At 40.7% G+C, this 25357-nt stretch overlaps 1 protein-coding gene across 1 annotated transcript in view; it reads left to right on the top strand.

The window, feature by feature from the left end:
* The first annotated feature begins 1124 nt into the window (after positions 1-1124).
* Positions 1125-25357, top strand: part of LCP1 (lymphocyte cytosolic protein 1) — a 30802-nt gene continuing 6569 nt past the window's right edge. The window contains exons 1-12 of the mRNA XM_018071447.2: positions 1125-1299; positions 11252-11342; positions 13181-13332; positions 14039-14168; positions 15566-15698; positions 16297-16378; positions 18422-18587; positions 21575-21717; positions 22923-23018; positions 23501-23696; positions 24386-24464; positions 24652-24766. Of these exons, the coding sequence (XP_017926936.1) occupies positions 11276-11342; positions 13181-13332; positions 14039-14168; positions 15566-15698; positions 16297-16378; positions 18422-18587; positions 21575-21717; positions 22923-23018; positions 23501-23696; positions 24386-24464; positions 24652-24766 (1359 nt within the window). The 5' untranslated portion in view covers positions 1125-1299; positions 11252-11275. The remainder of the gene's footprint in view (positions 1300-11251; positions 11343-13180; positions 13333-14038; positions 14169-15565; positions 15699-16296; positions 16379-18421; positions 18588-21574; positions 21718-22922; positions 23019-23500; positions 23697-24385; positions 24465-24651; positions 24767-25357) is intronic.

Raw genomic sequence — 25357 nt, 5'->3', positions numbered from 1 at the left:
GAGAAGGTTTTCCTGAAGCTCTTTCTATGTTAGCATATAGCTGATGGTTCCAGCTGGTCCAAGGAATTGTGCATGACAGTTTTGTCATTAAAGCCATTCAGCTTGGTAATTTTTTCAGCTGCCTCTTTTCAGAGGTAAAAGTCAGAACAGAAGTTGTTAAAAAAGCTGAAGGATGATTCTTAAGCCTGTGAAAAGTGACAAGAATTTTGCTATTAAGGCAGGGCATTTCTTAAAATCCCTATGGGATTGATGAACAACTTTCCTCTCTTGATATTGTGTTTTCAGATCTCTTAAGGCTTCTGCAATGCTGCATCATCAGGGTTAAAAGACAGTTTGTATTTGCACCCATAAAGCACTTTTACACTTGACCCTCAGTGTAGCTGGGAAATCTGTCCTTGAAGTCTCTGTCAGTCATGAGGTCATGTGAGGCGCGCCGTGTCTTTTTAAGGCTCCCTTGTTCAATAAAGGCTTGGGCAAACTGTAGAGAGACAGCAGGATGGTCCTGGGCTGGAGCACAACAAATCAGAGAAGAGGCAGAAAGGGCTCAACTTGTTCAGCCTGGAGAGCAGAGGGCTGAGGGATCTTCCTGGTGTCTACACCTACCTAATCAGAGGTTATAGAGAAGATGGAGCCAGCCTTTTGTCAGCATTGCACACTGAGAATGAAAGGCCACAAGTTGCATCAAAGGGAATTCCAACTACATGCATGGAAAAAAAGTTTTCACAGTGAGGACAGTCAAACTTTGGCAGGGGTTGCCCAGAGATGCTGAAGAGTTTCCATCCCTGACGACACTGTCCCAGGGACCCCAGCCTGGCTTTGCAGCCAGCTCTGCCTTGAGCATGAGGTGGGACGGCAGACCTTGCTGTTACACATTTCAACCACGGCTGCTTCTATCAGCATTTTGTGTGCATGTGCACAGATGCATGTCTTAGTGAGTGAGAACAGAACTGAGAGGAAGTGGTACACGCCAGTGGACCTATTGTAGGAGTAATGAGGTTAGAGACTGCTAAATTTCCTTATAAAGACAAAATCTATGACACTATGATGTTTTGTCACCAGTCACTTCCCACTCTAGACTCAGTCTCGGGCTCATAGTCTTGGGCTCATATTTGACTGGCTGATCTGCAGAAAAGCAAGAATTTCCTGATCACGCAGTGACCTATTTCAACATACTACTTTGCAGTTCCTCAACTGTACAAGAAGTTTGGTTTTGTAAGAAGTTCTTCCCTTTCTGTTGGATTTGCAGCTGTTGAGGTGTTTGTTGCTCTGGCAGTTTGGACCCACTGCTTAGCCCAGGAGGTAAGATCGCAGCATCTGCTGTTTTTTTGGCAAGTTGCCTTCACTGAGCTTACAAGCATTTTAACTGCACAGGAAATTGTGGTCACCACGAAAAACAGTGCATGTTCTGTATTAGTGTGAAGCATTATCCAGTAGTCTTGTGCCTTGCATTTCTCCTGACCTTCAGGAAACTGTTTGATGGATTTAATTAGGCAAAGTGGTTTTTGGCTGAGTAGAATAGTAGTCTTTGACTTGGCATTGGCTTGGCAGGGCATGATAAAGTGAGAAACTATTATTTAGATTGCAGAGAGGATCCCTATAAGAAAGTAATTCTTATTCCAGTGATCAAAAACACAGATTCATACAGATAATGCATTTTGGCTCATAATGTTTACAATGTAATCTGCTGGCTGATAGGATATTTATATCAGGCTTTTGTAAAAGTAATTTTATTTTCCAGAGAATAAATAAAACTAATTCATTATGGAGCCTGATTGTAGCAGGGACTTCTGCTTAAAAATGGCGATATGGAGAAGTCCTAACATTATATTTGCCTTTTAAGATCTTGACTGTTAAAGCTGGTCAGGCTTGTCCCTTGTCACCTTTGGGATTTCTGCTCAAGCTGCAGATGAATTATGATTTGGAAATGCCTACAGATATTTTAGGTGGTAGTGTGGTGAGGAACGGTCTATAGGCTTAACTTTTTGCTCTGTAACAGCAGTAGCCTTGCTGTTCTTGTCATATGGCGGTTTCATCAGCACATGGATTTGGTTTGAACACTATACAACCGACCCAGTGGGACCTCAGGTCTTTGCTATCACAGCCAAAGTCAAAGGCGAGGTTGGCTGACTGATATCTTTCTGCTACAGATATCAAGTGAAGATGATCTCTAGAAAATGCAGCTGGGTGCTCAGCAGGTTGCTGTTTGATCATCTTGATAAAAGCAAATCGCACTCTGAAGCCTCTCCTGTAGAGGAACTCCAGCATGTATCACCTTTCTACTGCGTGACAGCAGCAGTTTGGCCTCCTGAGATGGGGACAGAGGTTCTGCAGAAGGTCAGAGATGCAGCTGGGGAAGCTCTCCTGAGTAGATAGGAGATGTGGAAACCCCCTCTATGGTGGGAAACTCCATTGAGAAGGGTTGCTAGAATCAGAAGGGAGTGGGAAGTACCTGGCTGCTTGCTGGTAACAAGAGCAGGGGTTTCTGCTTCAGTCCTGACCATGAGGTCCAGATTTACTTAGCTCAGAAGTTGAAGACAGTGCTTACTCTACAGGTCAAAAAAGGGATGCATTATATTACTGGGTTTGAATCTGCTTCTTCAACTGAAACTGAGTAACAGTTTGGACTGAATACTATTATGATTATAAAATGTTTGAGAGTCTATATGAAGCTCCTTTTACTAAACAAATCTAGTGGTGTTACTTCTCTCCCCTTGCTCACAGAACCTGCCACATACTCCACTGTCTTGTATTTTGCTACCAATTTTTTTAATCCCGTTCCCTTCCAATTTCAATCAAGAGCAGTTCAAAATGCAGCTCTGTAGCATGGAGGAGAGTTATCTTGACAGAAAACCTACCATGAAGTCATCACCATATGTTTTTTATAAAGTATGAAAGAATTTTAGACAGAGCTTGAGTAAAGGGCAAGTAAGGAAACAGGGGAGTTCAGGCGAGTACAGTGCATTGAGAAATGTAGCTGATTTTTATACTCTTAGCCCTTTCATGCAAAACAGCAGACTTCAGAGAAATGCTGATACATAACATAAAATATTTATGAAAATGAAAAATATTTAGGGAAAAATCTGAAACAGTATTTAGGTGTTGCAAGATGAAACACGGAACTCTGCTTTGGTCGCTCTGTGCATTTTTGCAGTTATCAAAGGAAAGATGTAGGACAAGAAGTAAATCCCTTCCCCTGAGTGAAACAAGCAGGGTGTCCTGGACATGGAGGCAGCACCCATGGGGAGGAGAGTGGCGTGTGAGAGGCATGAGAGGGATGCCCAGTGGCAGGGCTCAGTGACCATGCCATAAAGCCAAATCATTCTTCAGTGGAAAGGGGGCTCAGGAGGACTGTGCCTCCCAGTGCTCCAGGGCCTGCTTCGGTTCCCTGTTGCACACTTAGAGACATTACAGCTCCCAACATGGCACCATTGTAGGATGGGGGCCCAAGCAGCAGGACAGCTGGTGAGGGGGGCTATGTTCAGACATGCTCTTCATTTTCAGGTCTGGTTCTGTGGGTGGAAGGGTCTGGTCATTGCTGAAATCACTGAGGTGTCCTGCAGAGCTGAGGACAGACTACAACTCCCGGCATGGGAGCGACAGAAGCAGATTCATAAATCCATGTGGGAATAAGTCAAATGCAAATATATGTTTGTATCTAAAAATCTCCTTTTTACAGCTGGAACATGTTTTTAAATATTTTCCATGCACAGAGGAACTGTTTTCCTGCAAACAAGCTGGAAACACAGGTCCTCTTCTCCTTTTCTTGCATCAGGCTTCCACAGGACATCTGTGACTGAGTCAGTACTTTGTGACCTGATCTCCTGCCATAAGACTGCAGTATTCAGGAATAGGAAGAGAAGATTTTATCTATCTGTCCAGGGTTTTGTGCCCATCTGCCACCCCAGTTGTGATGGGGCAGAGGTGGGGTAGCTCCTCACACCCATAGCCAAAGCAGCCCCTGCAGATGGAACTGGGTGGGGCAGTACTTTCCATACCAAATGGGACATCTGCTGAATGACTGAAGATGTTTGTCAATTTAGCTTGGTTTGAAAACCAGCTTTGGAAAATAAAAATTAAATTAATAAAAATCACTGGACAGCATGTTCCTTTATCTGTGGAAAAATGTTTTCACTTTAAAGCTAGCTAGTTTGTGTTGGTAAAGGGATAGGAAAGATAAGTGACCCAACAAAAAATGTAGTATACTGGATCTTATTTTTTTGAGAAAAATTCTACAGACTCTATTAAAAAATAATATGTATATATATACTGTCTCCCTAGTAGGATGTATATGACAGATAAAAGACATATAAGGAGAGTACTTATCGTTTCACAGCTCTGCCTTCTCAATGTTTTAATTTCCTTGAAGGATTAGCCTTCCCTACCACTGAGTGGTACTGGAAAGAGGCCTCCATCTCTCTCCAAACTCTGTGGATTTTCCCTTCCTAAGCTCTGTTGACTGGGTTTGATTTAGGACTCAGGCATCACATTGACAAATAAGGTACTTTATAAAATGGAACATTAAGAAAATAACTCATGGACATCACCATGTGACTTTCTGAACAGTGATAAATGTCTTTTCTCTGTGTTTTTTTTTTTTTTTTCAAATTGTATACAAAATAAAATAGGTGAAGTGCAACAGTTTAATAATTCCAGTGCCTGCATACATGGTGAGATTTGCTGTTGCAGACACCAATCTTTTAAAAAGCCTTTGAGGCAAAGATTGTAATTTATTGTGGGCTAAACTGTTAGTCTTTATAATGTACCAGGGAGGAAGTATTTGCCATAAGTTCAGAAAGACTCCTCTCTGTTTTGTATGCTGATTTAAACAGCAAGATCCCACCCAAATTGGAAGTCCTGTGATACATTGATAATTGAGTCAAGTATGTTTCTGTCCACTTTAGGATTTAAAATTTAGCTCAGCATCTTTGAGGAAATTTAAAAAATACTCTTATTCATCTATAGCTATTTAAGAAGGGAAAATGTCATACTTCTAAGTGCACAACTTGAAAAATTAACTTTTTTTAATGAGCAACAACACATGTTTGAAGATGTTGCAGTTTGCGCTTAAATGATTTTCAAAGTTGTTGTGTAACAAATGTGTCTAATTGACATGTGGTTCACAGTCAGATGGTATTTGCTGATACTGTCAGCCATGGTGAGTAGCTGATTAGCTGGAGACTAACTCATTAGCAAGAAAGAGACATATGGATTCTAGTTTTTATCTTACATCGTTAGCAGAAAAAAAAGCTATCACAAAAAAATGTCCATTCAACCTGCCTGGAAGCTGTGACAAACAAGAATAAAGGACACTGTTCGTTTGTCTAAGATGCTTGGATATCCCAGAGCTATTGCTGCAAATAATCACCTGCAGCCTCAAACTGGCTGTAAGGCTTGGGAAATTTAGCTTTAAGCCTACTATCCTATTGTGCTGTGGCTGCACTGTGGATCACCCTGCTAGACCAGGGATGTAAGCACGTTATTTTGATCAGAATTGTAAGAAAACCAACAGATAAGAAATATATGAGAGACAAGCATGATAATAGCAAATATTTTGAGACTGTGAAGTTTAATTGGGACATAAACTATTCTGGATTATACAAAAGAATATGTTTGGCTGACTGCCTACAAGATGGCTTTGCTTGCTACATTTTTGTTGAAGGATTTTGCTGATGAGCACAAGATGAAACTTCAAATTGAGGAACTTCTAGGCCACACTGCTGTGGTTGTAGCATTGATTCTTGTTTCAACATGAGATCCACTGAGTAATTTCTCTTTTTCTCAGCCCTTTGTGCCAATGAAAATGGCAGAAACTTTTCTCCAGAAAGAAAATATCAGAGCCTAACTCAAAAATCTTTTCTCGTCTCTTCCTCAGCCCTTCCACACTGTAGAAAACCAGCTGAGACATGTTTTTTGAACAGAAAGAATGCCTATGAATATATGGACTTACGTGTAGTACCTTGTGAGGGAAAGGTAGAGGGAAATCTTTCTGGGGAGGAATATCTTATCAGGGATATTCTGATGAGTGAACAGGAATGGGCAGGTACACAATGGTGCAATAAATATGGGAGGAAGATTGAATAAGCTCAAGCTCAAGATACTCCCTTTTCCCTTATATTTTTCTGGTCTATGGGATGCTTCACATCACAAGAGTTTCTGCACAATTCTGAGGCCCCTTCTCTTAATCCTGCCTGCTGGTGGAATGATCCAGAACAGAATGTGCATTGGAGGAGGATTGGTGGGGGTTCCCCTTTGATATCAGCTAGGAGGAAAAGTCTAATGCAGACAAGAGCTAGGAAAGTATTCCCCAACCCTTACAGAAAGCTGGACATTGGAAACTGGATTTGTGGATGAGACAAGAAAGAGAAAAGGAACTAGAGCTGTGAGCTCTGATAAAATAAAAGGCAGAGTTTTGTGTGAGGAGGGGGGCGGTCTTACCCAACTCTAACAGCCGTGTTTTGCAACAGTGAGTGCTGCTTATTTCATCACTTTCAGAAAAAAATAAGCAAGTTTGAAGAGAAGATAGTAGGAGAAATAGGGAAATTTATATATGACAGGGAACATGTGTTGTGTCACTCTCCCAACAGCTAGAGAGGTCATCATATAATTAACAAAGTTAGGGTACATTAACAAAACAAAGCCCTGATGGTATAAAGTGCATAAATATTAGTAGTTAATTCAACTTCCTTGGCACCAAATTTTCAGTTAAGTTGTTCCTGACTAAATGTGTTCGTGAAATATAATGTTGTCCCATGAAATTTGCTTTTTTGCTTTGGGAAAAGGTACAACTTTATGTCTAGCCGTAAAGTGCCATTTCACATCTTCAAGGTTTTCATTGCCTTGCTTGCAATAAGGCTTAAATACCAGAGAAGTGGAGGAAAATACGAAACAAGGTAACTATTTCATACAACTCTTGGAAAACCTTGAGGTTATAATGGCTTTGCCATTTATTTATTATTTATATTGCATGGTGGGTGCACACTTTGCCAAGCAATGCATAACCAGGCTGCTTCTGAGACTATGGCTTCAAAATTGAAAAAAAATGTAAGAAAATCAATATCACTGTGTTTCAATTTAGCAATAACATTCAGGTATTAGGATTATTTTAGCTCTTCCTTTATATTCCAGTCTGAAAATAGTTTGTTATTAGATCTCTTAAAACATCAGTGTGATCATAGGTTCTTCTGAGGATAAGGTCAAACAAAAGGAGACTTTACGAGACATTTCCAAACATCAGTTTGGAAATGATGGCAGGGGAGTGCTTCGTTAGAGGCTCTTTTGATGTCAGTTTGTTACAATTCTCAGCAGCTTAGGTGAGATCATTTTCCCTTTTTTTAATGTTAATTTGTAACTCAGTAGTCTTCTGAGGAGGAAAGAGTGCCTGTGCACAATTTTATTTTTCACTTTTGCAATAGTGGGTTTATGCTGTTTGGCAAACAAGAAGGAAGTGTCTCTTCCAGGCAGTGTGCAATCTGGATGTCCTGAAGCCATCTGAGTCTCAGAGTGCCTCAGGGAGTGTTTTATTTTTCTTCTGAATGTTTATTACCTTCCATTTCTTTCTTGTTGGCAGTTCCACTGTCTTTCTTGCTCTAACCTGGGGAGCTGTCTTCCTCTCCTCAGCATCCTGTCTCAGCATCCAAGCATGTGCTGATTTTAACTTCATTCTCTCCAAGGAACTTCAGTTCTTTCACTGATCTTCCATCACACCAAATTCAAGATCCTTCCTCAAGATCAGCTGCTGCTGATCTTCAATATCTCATGTGTGCTGATAGCTAGGCTGTTTGCATTCAGTCCTTATTAAGCTCCCTCTGTGTTGCCATGCCTCTCCCCTTCCCAGCTTTTTTCTTTGCTTCTTGCCATACATCACTGTGCTCAAAGCCATCTCTTGGGTCTCACCAGCTGATTTTCCCTTTGCGCCTCCCTCAGGCAGCTCCTCAACAACTATTCTCTTCAAAGTAGCTTTTTCAACTTGTTCATATTGCTCATCATTTCCACATATTCTCCTTTGCTCTTATCTTCTGCATTTTTTTCTCTGCATCTGTCTTGTCATACTGATTTGGCAAATGGTTTGGAGCAGAGCAGTGCACCATGTGCTTGCAATGCCTTGTGGGTTGTGAGTTATTGGACTACTCACCCAGGATTGTTGGATGCCCTCTTGATGGGATGCCCAAACCATTTTCAGTTTGCACTAAGGATGGTGAAGTGCTGTAAGTGATTGACCCCTAGGAGCAAATGGTTCTCTTTTGGCTGATAAAATCAGAAGGAAAATATTGAGCCTGACCTCTCACAGCATTATCCAGAAGCATTTTACATTTCTGTGTGTCTAAGTATCATCATTTAATGATCTAAGCAAAATAAGCATTTTATTTACTGAAAAGTAGGGGTTTTGAAAGCAGATTTTTCTCCTTTTTGCCATTTTCTCCTTTAAAGCTTTGGACTTTTAATCTCTTGATTTCCTCATGTTTTGTTTTTACTACTTGAACAATTTAAAAAATGACAGTGATTTTTAACTGGGAATAACTCTGAAACCTTTAATCTAAAAATTCTGGTTTTGATTAATTGAGTGTAAATTGAAGGGCTTTCACATGCTTGCCAAGGGGGTTGGCAGAGGTCTTCTGGCTGCAGATGAGCCTAGAAGATCTGCAGTGAAGACATTAAACTTTTTCCCTGCCTTTATTGCATTCCCTTGCTGAAAATGACATTAGAGATAACCCTGAAACTATATAGAGGTGGTGGCTATAAAGGGATTTTTTTGTTGGTATGGATTTTACATGGCATTATGTGGTATGGATTTTTTCTGTTGGTATGGATTTTACATACTGTGGTAAGCACCAGTGTCTAACCCTCAGAGAGATGATGGGTTATGATGCATTTGACCTGCCAAAATAGCTGTGCAGATGGCAGCAGGGTGCCTGTCCAAACCTCATGGCTGCAAAAGCAGAGTGGGATATTAGTCAGCAATACCCAGTGATGTTAGATGCTGGAGCTGACAGGCTGAAATCAAGAGATAATAGGGGGGTGAAAATGTAGAAGAAACTCAGTTGTGTGTTGGAGCAGGCTGTGACAATCCTTCTGTTGCCTGAGTACAAATACTCCTCAGGTGATCAAGGACCAGTTCTCGTTCTCGGTGCAGAGGTGCGTCTGGTTGCTCAGCCAAGCGTAGTTACCTTTACAATGGAGTGGATAATACTGATCTAAAAATCATGTCAAAAGGGGTCATTACAGCAAAGCCCTTCATCCTATTATTATTAGTAGTATAAATGCCCACACATGTGAACAGATTTACTATTAATAGGATTCTCTGTATTTAACAGATCACTTATCAGAGGCCACAACTTCTTATACAATCAAGAAGAGTCTGTTTTATGTCGGTGATAATTTTTCCTCAAGGTCACTTTGCAAAAGCAATATTATAGGCAACAACCTGTGGTGTTTCTTACCCATTAAGCCTAGAACAGTCTTAATGTTATCAAAAGTTGTGTGGCAAATTATATTGCTTGATCAAGTGACTGGACTAGAAGAGATGATCTTGCAGCAGAATATGGATTTTCTTGCTGATAGTGTAAGATTTTCATGTGTCCAGGTGCATTTTAGTTAATCCACAATTTGCAAAAACACACAGCAGGCAACAAAAAAGATTGATAGTGAGGCATCAGAGGCAGGAAAGATGCTAGGATGATGGGGGAAGACTATGGATCTAGTTTTACCCTAGTATACATAACCCACATTGCTAGAGTATCAGAGGGATTTCTGAAGGTAATTCTTGAAAGTATGGTGGTTAGAACCACTTTTAATATTATATTTCAATAGCAATCATCAGCTCCATTGTGCTGAAAACCTCACATGGGTTTTCATGCCACAAGAGCGATAGTATTGTGGATTCTTCTGCATTTCTTTAGTTGTGAAGGTTAGAGCGAACAAATGGATTTTTTCACTGTTGTCCTCATCCTAAAACCACAGTGACTAGGCAGAAAAAGGGTGCATAATGCTAGAGAGAGACAGCAGACAAGAAGCTAATCACAGGAGATTGCCTTTGGGCTATTTCAAAGCTATGATGTCCATAGTGGTTTTCACAGATACAAGGAATCAATCCATGAGTTCAGGAGAGCATTGAATCTGAAGCCCAGATAGGCTGTACCTAACTCTGTGTGGCAGTTTGAGGGCTATAGCAAACCTGTATTTTTTTTTTCTAATTTTGCAATATTAACTTTAGTCTGGGAATGAGGTATTTCTGATTTTTTTCCCCTCTCATTTGAACACTGTAGCTACAGCAACCACTTCCCAAGATCAACTCAGGTTTCTATTCTATTCTATTTAAATAGTTGCTTGGTTAATTAATAGTTAAAGAGACATAGGACACTAGAGTCATTCTCACAAATATAGAATAATAGATAGTCTGTCTCCTGAATAGTTTCCTCATGAATAGATGCAAGGGACAGTAGATGCATGAAAAAAGAAAAGGGGTATAATGTGCATCTTCTGGCAGTGTATTTAATGATGTGATACAAGGAAGTAAACTTTCCCGTTCTGATTATTAAGAAAGGCACCTAGAAAGTGAAAGTCCAGTCCTTTCTCCTGCTTTATATCTTTGATGAGAGAAAAGGCAGGAAAACTTTTTCCAGCCACACATTCCTAAAGCTACCCAACCTCAGGCACTGGGATAGCTTGGGAAGGAAAGTCCTTAAAAGAGGTAGCTGACTTCTGGGAAGCCAGACCTGGTGCTCTGAACACTTTGTGAAGGAGCTTCTCTCCAACCCTCCACCTTGTAAGGGTGACCCAGCCTCATCATTAGGTACCCAAAGGTAAGCAGTGCAAATATCCCCTGGGGCTCTCACTCCAACCCAGAGCCCTGGGAAGCACCCAGGGCTGCTGCTTCTCTGCCTGTACTACTGAAGAAATGCATTGTGAATTGTGTTTCCAAGGGGGAATAGCAAGAGCCAGCACAATTTGGTCTGCTTTCTCCTTGAGAAGCAAAAGTTTGCAAAGGTGGGATTTAATTCCAATTAAATTAGTATAAATAAAGCTGTTGGGGTTTTGAGCAGGGCCTGGCAAAACAACAAGAGGGACATGGATTTGTATTTCAAGTACACAGGATTTTACCCTTTCACTTGATTTCAGGATACAGAGAGGAGCTGGATTTTCGGCTATGGGGAGCTGCTCTGGGACTTGGAAAATCCAAGTGAAAACCTCTCTTTTTCATCACAACTGCAAACCCAAAAAGCACCAATTAAAAAGAAGTGTTTTCTTCTTGCAGACCTGCCACTCAGAGAAATAAAAAATGGCTTCAACAGCACACTTCTCAGAGGAGGAGATGGCAGAGCTACAGGAGGCTTTCAGCAAAGTCGGTGAGTACAGAGAACAGGAAAGACATGGCTGAAGTGTGAAGCCATAGCAAGCTCTTTTGTCATGTAGTGACCAGCTGTGAAGAAATGGAGTTTGCTCCAGCACTGATCTGCTGTGTCACAGCAGCCACAGAAAGTCTTTTTCCTGCCACTGCAGGTCTCACAGATGAAACCACAGCAGCACGCTGCCGAGCAATGGCCTCTTATCAGAGGAGGATGTTGGGCTCCAGCAGGGTTTATGAAAAAATCAAAAGCTGTACAGAAAACCACGTTGGAAATATGCTCAAATGTTTTGCTAAGAATATTGTTAATTTCTGACAAATTATTTGGAAGGCAAAAAGGTTGTATTTTAATGTGAATTGAGTACTCCCTATGGGAAGGAAGAATATGGAGAGGACAAATGTGCAAATGGCTAAAAAATTTGTAATCCCTTTACAATGATCTTTCAAACCCCATATATTTTTAATATGTGTTTCCTTTCCAAACCTTTAAAGGTCTCATCTGATTTGTCTCCTTCAAAGTCACATCACACAGACCCATCACTGTCTACTCAAATTCCAAGAAAAGGTCCTTGTTCTTCTCACAGCTCACTTAACTTTTATTAGCAGATCTATCAGCCTTGCATTAATCAGTTGTCAGGCGGTGGTTGTTTGATTTCTGAGCGCACAGTACTCTAGGCTGGCAATCTTAAAAATCTGGTCTCTGTGAGTGTCCCATACACCGAATGCACTGACAAGACAAATCATAGAATACTAGCATGGTCTGCATTGGAAGGGAACTTAAAGATGATCTCGTTCCAACTCTCCTGCCATGTGCAGGGACACCTTCCACTAGACCAGGTTGCTCAGGTTGCTAACCCAAAATGCTAGAAAGCAGCTCTCATTGCTCTCCAAGACATTTCCCTCTCCAAGTCGAGATCCTTTTGTCTTATGACTTCAGAAATGGATAGGATATTCTTTGCAATCTGTATTAATCCGTGCTACTGATGCTGAGAGCCGAGTGCCTTTTCACAGTATGCAACAAGTGACTCAAATTGCAACTTACTATGCAGGAAATCAGCACGCAATTCTTTGAAATCACCTCGGCCTGCAGGCCGGGGGAAAAAAACCTGTAAAAAAAGAAACACAGATATATAAAAGCCAAATATGAAAAACTATATGTACATGTATCTATGTACATAATCATAATGTTTTAACAGAAACTCTCCATGTGATAAACTCAGTTTGCATTTTTATCTGTGGATTTTTTCACAAACTAGTGAAGAAAAAAGGACTGTGTAACCTGTGTTTATGATCTTATAAAATACTACCCCAGATCTTGCAGGAAGCTCAGCATGGCTATTTATGTTAGCACTATCACAAAGAAACATCCAAGTTTTTATTTTGAGGATAACCATATGCAGTTCCAAGACTCTCAGTTCATTACTTCTGATGATATTAGATGCAGAAAACAGGCCAAAATCAGAAGTTATATAATAAATGCACATGTATATTGCATCAACTTTTTTTTCTTTCAATGTTCTGTATAAAGGATGATTTCTCCATAAATCATCTTTGTCTGTATGTAGATCTTGGAAAGGCAGTTATATCCATTTAAACCTGGCTTTGTTATATGTAAAAAAAAAATAAATTCATCACTATGAGTTTTTGTTTGTTAAAAGGTGATTGTAATTTTTTCTTGGGTGTGAATGACACCAAAGCAGTTGAAAATACCAGATTTCAAGACAATAGATCTTTATATGTAATCTGCCTTTTCTTGGGTAAAATAAAAACAACAGCCTTTATATGCAGAAAATTTCATTTGGGTGATGTAAAATGTAAAATTTGCTTTAATCTTTGCAGATATCAGTGGGGATGGCTTCATCGATGCCAATGAATTAACAGAAGCGTTAAAGGCGGCCAATTTCCCTCTCCCAGGATATAAAGCCAGAGAACTCATTCAGAATCTGACAACCACAGGGAATGGCAGGATCAGTTTTGATGAATTTATTTCAGTAAGTAAGACATTATTTATTTCAGTAAGTAAAATGCCAGGTGGGGTACTCAAGGCAGCCCCTGGGGCACAGCAGAGGCACATGCGTAGGGTCTCATGGGCACCTCGTTAATCCGAGGAGTCTCCTCACTGGAAAAGTTGAAAGCAGAAGGTAACCAAACTAGAAATCCTACAATTAACTGGGACAAGTTACATGAATGCAGCTGCTCATTTCACAGACTTTGTATGTTTCAGTTTGGTTGATGCAGCAAGATAAAGTTATTCAGTTGCAAGTTGCAAAAAGATTATATTCTGGCTAGATGATTACAAAAAGTTTCAGCAGATTGAAACTGAAAACTTTATGAGGCATTTTTCTTTTTTCTGGTCTGAACTGGGTCAAAAGCAAACACTAAAATAGTAGAATTTCCCTTGGGATGGAGAAGCAGGTTTTTACTTGCCCTTTCTTCAAACCCAAACTGCTCTCCTCCAAAGCAACATTTCTATTATTTAGCCAGTCGTTGTTCACTGCTTTGAAAGCATAAACGCTGTGCATAATCCTGTTGTACCACAGCAGATACACAGACTGTACAGAGAAACCCACTGAAAAATACTCAAGCTGTCCTTCCCTATTTATGAAGCAGAGAGAATGTGTCTCCTGGCCCAAGAGCTCACTGTTTTAGCTTGGTTTAATTCTCTAAAATTTTAAAATTGTCTCTCATGCTTGAAAGATTTTCCAAAACCTGAAGAGTGATGATGTTGCCAAGTCATTCAGAAAACAAATCAACAAGAAGGAGGGGATCTGTGCTATTGGTGGGACATCCGAGCAGTCCAGTGCTGGCACACAACATTCTTACTCAGGTAGGTACAGCTGTTCTGTGTTGATAGCAACAAGTGAGGCCTCAGAGATCATGTGCACCTTATCTCAGTGCAAGCCCAGGTGCTCTGGCCTCAGTGATCTTTGGTGGCTGCTCAGTCAAGGCTGGTGTGTGCCAAAGAGCTGTGAAGGTGACAAAGCACCAGAGCAGGGTCTTTGTCAAAAGTAGCCTGAGGCAGTTTACTGGGGTGGTCACAGCTGTGGCTACCGGAGGAAGCTCCAAACTATTTATCTTCCACTACTTTAAATGCACTGCAGTCCTGCTGGAGAACAGCCTCCCGGCACAGCTGCAGCAGCTGTTGAGACTGGTCCATTGATGTCCTGCTCACCAGTGAGGGAAGACACAAGTTCCTTGCTGTTTCTAACCCATTTCCTCATACATTTTACCAGTAATCTGTCAATTATTCTGTAAACTCAGATAGTTCCTGACGTTTTTTCTCTAGAGGGCACAACACCATCAGGGCTCTTATCCCAGCCTGTTTCTCCAAGCTGAAAGTTCAGGGCAGCCACGGTTGCTTCTGTTGCCGCCTGGGCACAGCTCACACTGAAGCAACTCCACAGGGAGGAGGTCCCACCCTTGGCTGTCTTCTCCAGGGGCAAGAGTGGGGGACTGACTCTCTCCAGGGCAGGGAGAACAGAGGATGCTTCCTGTGATGTTTCCACCCACCTGAGCACAGACGTCTCCTTCTCTGAGCTACTGGGGCAGTGTGAGCTGTTGCTGGTACAGGACAGCTATGCTGTTGAACTACAGGCAACATTTGCCCATTACCCTCTGAATGCTCCTTGTCAGAGTCCAATCCTGGCAAATCTAGATATTCCACATGAAGAGAGCGTAACGTACAGTACAGAATTGATTATTTGAAGCTATGTGGGATTTCTATTTAGCAGAGTGATACAACAATGCATTCAAAATATTGGCCAATCCAATCTAGATATTCCATGTGAAGAGGGTGTAAAGTACAATACAGAATTGACTTTCTTGAATTTATTTGAAGTTATGTGGGATTTCTATTTAGCAGAATGGTACAAAAATGGATTCAAATTATGGTGCACGTACAAAATACTCTTTGCAGAGCTTAGCATCTGCACCATATAGTTGAATCACATGAGCTTCACTACCAGTCTCTATAATACGCTTGCCCTCATGACACCAGGCAACCCTGGGGAGTGAGAAGGAATATCAACGGTGTATTAACCAGCTCAAGCCGATTGCTGTCTTCAGCTCATTTTCCTGTCTCCTCAGAGCCTTCTTCCATTTAGGGTTTTGTTGATCAATTACACTGGTGGGAGAGATGTCTGCCCCAGGAGTTCTGCCTTTGTAAGTAAAATGATGGTAGAGGTTCTGCACAGCAAACTTATGGATTTTACATTGTGTCTGCAGAGGAAGAAAAATATGCCTTTGTCAACTGGATTAACAAAGCCCTTGAGAAAGACCCTGACTGTAAGCACGTGGTCCCAATGAATCCAGAAACAGATGACCTCTTCCAGGCGGTCGGTGATGGCATAGTGCTTTGGTAAATAATACCTGTCTTTCTCACAAATGGGAACCATGAGTCTGCAAAAACTCACATCTCTGCTTAAACAGAAGCTGCTGAATTTACAATAAGCTCATGAATCTTAGCAGACTCAGGGCCTTAATAATTCTATGGTTTTTTGCTTCTTTTATCTTCAAAAATATAAAGCATCTTTCATGTTTAATGAGGATTTTTTCTTGCCTCTAGACCCTTACAATTAGATGAAGTCAGTGAAATTTGAGGAGCTACTCGGTTTTATTTTTGCCCAAGGACTTTTGGGGTTTCACACAAAGCAGCACAAAATAGTGAGTGCTTTCACAGACATTTTCTGCCCAATAAACTTTTCACATGACTTCACCTTGTGGCATTCTTGGCCTCGCACCTGTAGTACAATCTGTATGTGACCCAAAAGAATTGCTCAAGTATTGAGTGTGTGCCTCTATGTGTATATGTAGAAACAGGGGGTGACTATCTATATTTGTTAAGTAACTCTCCAGCTCTTGGACTTGTCCTACAATGTAGTGACAAGAGCTATATCTGTATTTTGTGCATGTGTAGTTGTTAGTGTATTTCTGGTTTTTTTTCCTTATATTTCCAGTAAGATGATCAACTTTTCAGTGCCAGATACCATTGATGAGAGAACAATCAACAAAAAGAAACTCACACCCTTCACAATACAGGTACTAAAATACAACAAGATTCTTTTCTTCTCCCCTTAGGATCCTTTCACATAATCACTTAGAGCAAAGGCTGGATATACCATGGTTCTGCCCAACACAATCAGGCAAAGTTGTTTGTGGCAAAGTGAGATGCTCAGGTCCATGTCACAAAAACTTAAAGACTTATATTTCTGTTTCTCTCCAAACGTATGAGCAATCTGACTAACCAAACACAATGTATAATGTTTACCAGATCAAAGCTTTAGATACTTTTTTGACAGATGCCATATGAATGCAAGAGCAACTAGATAGTACAGTGACCAATTCCAGCTGGAGTAGCTCTCAAAAGGCTGAACCCCACATCTAAGGCATGGTGATGGACTTGACCTCACAACTGCTGTATAGCAGTCTGATGTTCTCACCAAAATATTAACTGTGATCCTGGAAGTACCATGGGGTGCAACATGCCTGAAATGGGACTATAGCCTTTGCCTGCCTTTTACAAGCCTTGCTATTTCGCCTTGAATGCTGAAGCACTTCTTTATTTCTATTACATGCACATGTGTATGACTTTAAAATTGGACAAATAATAGTGCTAATTTTCACCTATGTAAAGTTTATTGTGTTTCTCACTGAGCAGTATGTAGAGAGATTTTTATATGAACAGCATCTATGTATCTGGGTATAGAATATAAATAGATATATGAAATAGACATGAACCTAATCCAGTTTAGCCCTCAGCTACTCTGCATTGATGGAACATTAGCCAGATTCAAGTAAGCTCAAAAGCCATTAAATTGGATTTCTATGCTGTATATCACATTTTTCAGTTCTAATCATTTTGGTCAGCAGCATAGCTTAATGATGCAGCTCAGATCAATCCGTGTCACAGATAGACATGATTTGATCAATATAGCTTCCACTTTAACTTAACCCTTTTACAGCTGTCTGGTGGAGAAAAGGTAATTAATTTGAAATGGTCCAATTTTTCTAGCTTATGAGAATTTACATTGTGTCTCTCTCTGCATTTGGTATCTAATCTGATCTCCCTGTCATGCCAGCAGTGCTGAAATTCACATGAAAAATTGCAAATCTGTATCATAAATTATATTTTCCAGGCTTCTTTTCCCGCTTTACTTGTCCTCTGTTTACCAAGCCACCTTTTTTAATAATATAGACCTATGGAACAAATTTTCTTATTTCCTTTTTTTTAAATGGAAATGGCAAAGGAACATAATGTTCCTGAAATGTCACTTGCTTTCTGCCTCTCACTGTGAATCACTGTGTCCCTCTGATTCCACTGAACACTCCCAGGAGTCTATAATCTGAAGTTCAGAAAGAAAATATCCAGACTTCACCAGTTCTGACCTTGGCTGAACTGTGAGGTTAAAAACTTAACAGGAATCATACTGATTCCTATGACAGTGTGCTTTTTATAAACACTGCCAGCTAGTAACTTGTAACTTAGGCGTCAGGGCTTTTGCATAGTGCTTAGGGAGAGCTGGGCCTGGAATATCTGCCAGTCACTTGGGTTGTAGCTCCCTTGTTCCTCCACATGGGCAAGACTGAGCAGAGGAGAGCCTGCCCCATGCTGTAGCTAAGTCTATACTTGAGTATGTGCTTGAGCATTAGTTACAGGGAGATCCTGACTTTGGTAACCAGGATTGAGCCAGGACATCACTGTGAATGCAGACATACACTTTGATCTCCAATGCCTGGTGACATGGTTTCTTTGCCAAAGAGAGGTTCTTTCTGTCTTCATGTTGGGACCCAGACTTACTTGTACTCCTCAGGAGATACTGTATTCCCCTGCTCCCTGTGGTCAGACATGTATCCTGGGCTGCATCAAAAGAGGTGTGGCTAGCAGGTCAAGGGAGGTGATTCTGTCCCTCTCTCTGGTGAGACTTCACCTGGAGTGCTGCATCAGGAAAGACATGGTTCTAGGTATAAAAATGCATACACAGTGAGGCTGCCTGCAGATTTCACTAGTTTTGGCTGTGCTCCCTTCCTGTATCCTCAGTTCCCCAGTTATTGCATCATTCAAAACATCTCTTCTTTCCATAGGAAAATCTGAACTTGGCCCTGAACTCTGCTTCAGCCATTGGGTGCCATGTTGTTAACATTGGAGCTGAAGACTTAAAAGAAGGAAAACCTTACCTGGTTCTGGGTCTTTTATGGCAAGTCATCAAAATTGGACTCTTTGCTGACATAGAGATCAGCAGGAATGAAGGTACGTATGGCTCTTGATTTCAGTTCTCTACTGTTATCACTGAACAGTCTTTAGGATAAAGGTCTTTTTTAAAAAAATAATTTTTTCTTCAAGTATATGTCGCCTGTTTTCTTGACTGCTCTAGTTTTCCTTGCTTTTCACAAGTTCCAGCAGTCAAAAGTCCAAGGCTGTCTGTAGACTTATATGTTCAGACCATTTCAGTCTCATTGGATCAGGAATAATGGTCTACACCCAAGTATTGGTGTTTTGGTATTAAATCTGGGATAAGGAAGTCTGCATTCAGAAAGCTTTGGTCTTTCTTGCCAAACATCTCCTCTTTCTTTGTGAAATCAGAATTATAGAATTACAGAATAATTTAGGCTGGAAGGAACCTCTGGAGGTCCTCTGATTCAGCCATCGAGCTACTTGCTTACAGCAGTACAGGTAGATGAGGTTGCTCAGGGCCTTCTCCAGTATTCTTTGGGCAGCCTATTCCAGAGCCCAGCCACTCTTGCTCTGAATTTTTTTTCTTATATCTAGTTGGAATTTCCCTTCCTGCACCTTGTGTCTGCAATTTCTCATGCTTTTGCTTTGCATACTGGGCAAATGCAGACCTGGTTCCTCTATAATGGTTGAAGACAGTACTAGTTCCCCTCTCAAACCTCTTTCCAAGCTAAACAAACACAGTTTTCTCATCCTCTTCCCATATATTACATACTCCAACCAGCTTGGTCTCCCTCCACTAATTTGCCTCGGTTTGTCAATGTCTCTGTCATATTGGGGAGCCACAAACTGGCACTCCAGATGTATCTACCAATGCCAAAATTCTCCATGAAGTAGCTGCAGGGTGAGGGTGTGGGTGTGTACATGCAGTTCACATGGCACCTCATCTTGTGCCTTGTTTCCCATGCCTCTGGATAGTCTGCTCAACCAACAGCAACACTTCTTTCCTCTAGTTTCCATGCAGGTGTTACCTCTATTGCCTCACCCCTTTCACATTTCTATACCTTTTATTGCCAGAGTCACCAGTTCCCAGAGTTTCCAGTTTCCATTCCTCTGTAGGTAGCCTTGCCTTGCTTAATTGCTATTTTTGACTTTCTGATATTTTCTCCTTCACTTCTCATCTAAAACTTCAGTTTGTCAGGGTAGACAAGCCAAGATAATTTTTATTTCTTTTCAGATTCTATCTTTCCCTGATAGCCCTTCTCTACAGCTGTTCTGGGTAAAATTCCCCTTTCTTGAACATGGGACACTGTATTTCCAATGAACTTTCCTGAGCATATGATATCAAGACAGTAGTACATCCCAACCTCTATGGGAATTACCTGGGATGCACTTAATATCATGTTTGTTTTTCCTATGGTCATATCAAATGGTGGCTCAGAGTAGCTCAGAAGATATCTAATACACTCAAGTTGTTCTCATCCTCTGTTCATATAAGCTTTTAGCTAATAGCAGTTATTCATATCAATTCCCTAGTGAAAGTCTTTGAATATGGCATTATTAAATTACATTCCATTTTTATTACTGTCATCTAGTCCGTTCTGTCTGATTTCCTGATCATCCTCTGTATTGACTATGCCACCTAGTGAATATCATCTTCACATTTTTAGCACATTGCTAGTATTTGTACCAAGATGATTGATGCAAAAAAAAAAAAAGAAAGAAAACATTAATCCGAAAATCAATCCATGATCCTCCACAAGAATCCTTCTTCCAGCCTACAGTTAACACTCTTTCCTTCATAAAATCTTCTGTCTAGTTTCAAATGCTTTTATTATCCCCCTCTGGTCCAGTTTTACCCCATTGTACCCTGTATCAAATTATCTATGGAACTCCAGATATAGTATGTCTCCACTGTTTCCTTTATGTAGCAAATCCATATTTCTTTCAAGGACTGACAAAAGATATTGGAAGAAGATCAGAGTAGTGTGATGCTCTCCCCTTTTATCACATTAACAACTAGTTTCCAGGTTATTAGTTCTTCTTTTCCAAACTTGTTCTAAAGCCTTTCATGATCCAGAGATCAGCTCAACATACTGCAGTTGCAAGAGTCAGTCCTTCCCTCTTATCTGTTTCTCCTTTTATGAACATGAATACTATATTAATTTTCCTATAAAATAGGTATCTTCTCCAATTGACAGAAGAGTTAACCCAACTGGCCTGCGAGCCCATGAAGTCATGTGCAAGTACTCCAGAATACCTGTGTGAATCCAGTTTCAGTGTGAAGGTCATTGAGATTTCTTTAATCTAAGCTGCAGAAAGTCTATGTTCATATTTTCATTCCAATCTTGCCCCTGTGTTCAGCATCGCTGAGTCCAGCTCTGGACTTCTTAGCTCAGGAAAGACTTGGACCTGTTGGAGCAGGTCCAGAGAAGTGCCACAGAAAGGCTCAGAGTGCTGGAACACTTCTATGAAGGCACACTGGGAAAGCTGGGATTTTTCAGCCTGGAGAAGAAAAGGCTCCAGGGAGATCTTATAGCAGTTCCTAAAGGGGCTTATAAGAAAGATGGGGACAAACTTTTTAGCAGGACCTGTTGTGATACATAAGGGATAGTGGTTTTAAACAAAAGAGGGTAGATTTAGACTAGCTATAAGGAAGACATTTTTTGTGATAAAGGTGGTCAGACACTGGCCTAGGTTGCTCCATCTAGGTGGTAGATGTCCCATCCCCCAAAACATTCAAGGTCAGGTCATATAGGGCTTTGAGCAAACTGATTTAGTTGAAGATTTCCCTTCTCATAGGTAGTTCTTAGACCACACTGAAATTGTCTTCCACTTCTACATGATCCACTACTAGATACACAAATAACAGCCTTTTTCTCATTTTATTGATGAGACCCTTTTTCTGTTTATGTCCTCTGTCATGCTAACACACCTTGAATTTTGGCAACACTTTGGCCACTCACCTTTAGAGAGAAAACAGCCATACATTCTCCTCAGAAAGTATTCACATTATTATTTTTTTCTTGGTTTGTTTGTTGTTTTTTTTTCCCATCCCTGCTTAGCCTTAATCGCTCTTCTGAGAGAAGGAGAGAGCCTGGAGGATCTGATGAAGTTGTCTCCAGAGGACCTGCTGCTGAGGTGGGCAAACTATCATCTGGAAAATGCAGGATGCAACAAAGTCAACAACTTCAGCTCAGACATCAAGGTATGAGAAACACTGACCAACAACAGCAAAACAGCAGCTCCCACCCAAATTTCTGTCTTCCACACAGGGATTGAACACTGAAACAATCCAAGCAGCTGAGACTGCTTTGCTGAAGACATGGAGCTGGGTGCATAGAATGTTTTTAGTGGGGTTTACCTTTCCACTCACTAGTATTCCTCCATGTCCCAACCTCTTAGTCAGTCATCACTGTCAGCCCCAGCACACCAAATGCCTGGGAAAGGAATGGCTGCTGGCTCTGGACAGGGCATATGGACTCTACCACTGTATTTTCAGTTTCTTGCCTCTATTGCTTTCCTCCTTCCTAAATTTCCTTAAGTGACTCTTGACCTGACTTTGGTTTGGAAAAGCCTGAACCTTACTCAAATATGTAACTAGATGTAGAGGAAGGGGATGGGGCTCTTCCAATTCCCCCACTTGGTCTTTCCTTCAGTATGGCACCTGGGTTACACACTCCTCTGCCCCAACCTTTGCTGTAGCCCTGAATGCACGTAATCTACTTTATATTTTGAATAACATTAGTTGAGTTAGTTAGTCAAGTCCCTAGCCATTAACAGGTAGCTTTATTTTCAGTTCTTTGAGCTATTTTTGAAGTGAGTTAATATTTTCCACGTGTGGAAGCAACGTTATACTTCACAGAAGATTAAAGACACAACATATTAAATTCTTGTCTTGTTCCTGCCCTTTTTCCTGAAAAATGCTGATACTGTTGTTAGTTTTAACTTTTGTCCTTGAAAACTATGCTTTCTCTTCCATAACTGTTCAAGCATTGCTTAGAAATCCTCTTTAAACATCTGCTTTCTCCTTCTGCATTTTCTTCTCTTAAATGCTCAGCAGCCTGACTTCTACAACATTATAAAGGTATGCATTTTGTTATCTCTAATTTTATGTTCAGATTAGGTAAATTCTAACATCTCTTTGTTGTTGCTGTCCTTTTTGTAAGTGCAGTACACAGGATTTTGTATTGTGTGTTGAACATTCTGCAGCACATGGGCTTAGGGAAGAAATAGATCTGGCAAACACAGCATAAAGTAGGAATTGCTAAGTGCTTCCAGCTTAATTAATTTAATTATGTAGCCCAATGATCGATGTAATAAAAATGAAGCATTGTTCAGGGAAGTACTGGCATGCAGAGGCTTAGCTTTAGATGTAATTTTTCTTCCCTTTAATTTCTCTGTTTGTCACAGGACTCAAGAGCTTATTACCATTTGCTGAACCAAGTTGCCCCCAAGGGAGATGAAGAAGGCATTCCAGCTATTACTATTGACATGTCAGGATTAAGGGTAAGATGAGATAAGTTTAGAGTAAATGCCGATATTTTCTGTCTGTTACTTGCATTGCTGGTCAACATAGGGTTGCACTGGGATGTCGGAACAAGTAAATCCTTTTTAGCATTGCAAAATGATCTTGTATTTCAGAAATCAAAGCTTTCAAAAAATTAAATTATGTGTTTCGACTTTTGTTAGATATTATCTCTAAAACTTTAGCCACACTACCATGTAACAAGTGTATTTAAGTAAATTTATTTGGGAATTTCATAAAACCATCACATCTTGTAAGGAATACAACTTAAAAGCAATATGGTGAGATGGTCGAATTATAGACAAAGCCCATTTGAAAACACAAACTTGCCATTAGTAGAAGTGGGAAAGGGAATAGCTTTGACAGTTCCACATCTAGATCCACACATGGAGATCCCAGGTGGGTCTTGCATGCAGTGCCAGGCAGTGAGGTGAGGCTGATGCCCTGCTTTGTGCCAGCACAGGAGAAGGATGATGTCCAGCGAGCGGAGTGCATGCTGCAGCAGGCGGAGCGCCTGGGCTGCCGGCAGTTCGTCACTGCCACTGATGTCGTCCGGGGGAACCCCAAGCTAAATCTGGCCTTCATCGCCAACTTGTTCAACAAATACCCTGCCCTGCATAAGCCAGAGAACCAGGACATTGACTGGAGCTCCATTGAAGGTCAGGAAAATGCAAATAAAAGATGCTTCTGGCCACCCGTGCCACAGTATCCCCATCTTTGAATTGATGATACATCAACCTAATCTTATGTCCTTCAGACATATATTCACTGCCCTGTTAGCACAGGCAGTCTTTGGAAACAGAGGCTGTCCTTTACCTGCTTTTAGCTTCTTGTAATCTGGGGCTCTGTTCTGTGGATAACACACGCTTAAAGACAAAAAGGTTTTTGGGATGTCTGAACCAGTACGGACTACTGAGCATGCTTTTAGCTGAAATTAGAGTTGATCTGGCATTCTCTTATTTGAGGATATAAATTAAAAGTCAGATCTTGCATAAACCTGCTGCCTACTTGCTCTGGACTGGGGTCAGGAGCATCATTGTACGGATCATTTGCTGAGCTTCAGGTCCTTCTTTCTCAGCCTCACAGTGAAACTGTTCATGCTGGGGCAGAGGCCGTTCTTGATTTCTTGAAGGCATTTAAAGGCCAATCTGGCAAAATACTATAATATATAGGCCATGAAGAAATATTGCATGGTGTACCATGCTTTCTTATTTCACACGTCAACCAGTGTCTCCTTTTGTTATTTCAGCACACTGTAAATTCAGAGTTAGTGTTTCTTCACAAGACACTTATTTTACTGGATTGTTTTGTTTTCCAGGCTTGTTGATTGATGTATCTCTTGTTTTAGGTGAGACAAGGGAAGAGAGGACGTTCAGGAACTGGATGAATTCCCTGGGCGTTAATCCACGTGTAAATCACTTATATAGGTAAGACAAGGTATTACATTTCCTTCAGATGATAAACACAGCCAGAAATTGCTTACAAAATATATATACAGAATATATGCTGCTTTTTGGTTTTTTAGGAAACTAAGTTTACCTCTACTAAGTTTAGTCGTGTTTCCTTTCTCTGTTCTTTAGACAATAATGTTTCTTTTTCTGTTGTTGCTTTCAGTGACCTGTCAGATGCCTTGGTTATCTTCCAGCTCTATGAAAAGATCAAAGTGCCAGTAGACTGGAACAGAGTGAACAAACCACCATATCCTAAACTGGGTGGCAACATGAAGAAGGTAAAAAAACCTGGAAGAGATCCAGTAGTGATGCCTTGTCCTTAGAGAATGTCTGTAGTTTCAAACAACAGTGTGGATATTCATGTTGCTCTCCAGTGCCAACTACAGCACATTAAATGATTTTTTTGTCTAGTTAGCGATTAATTTTTCATCCTGAAAAATAAACATACATTCAACTCGCTCTGTTGACAGGTGAAAAATATTTGTAAAGTAAAAAGACTTGACAACTTCTGCATAATTCTTTAAAATCTGTATTTGCAGACCACTTTTGCTACTATTTTAAGCACCAATTATAATGTGTCTGCACCAAGAGACACGTGGCACCAGCTTAATTGCAGCTGTCTGGATCACTGCCCTCCACATCAAATGAAGAGAGTGATGATAAGCATTCTTGACCAAATGCATCAAGAACCAATCACACAGCTGCTGCTAAATGTAAAGCTTTTTTGCAACTATCTGGATGAATAATTTCATCCAGTTAGACCAGAGCAATCTACGGACCTAAAATATCAACTGGGACACTAACTCTTTGTCTCAGTGCAATGCCATGACACTGGAGGTACCTATGAGCCAAAAATTTTTATTTTCCGG

Source organism: Manacus vitellinus, unplaced genomic scaffold, assembly GCF_001715985.3.
Source record: "Manacus vitellinus isolate BGI_N305 unplaced genomic scaffold, ASM171598v3 scaffold_2_pilon, whole genome shotgun sequence".
NCBI lineage: Eukaryota > Metazoa > Chordata > Aves > Passeriformes > Pipridae > Manacus > Manacus vitellinus.
The sequence above is the reverse complement of the archived record's forward strand: the minus strand, read 5'-3'. Positions and strand labels throughout refer to the sequence as shown.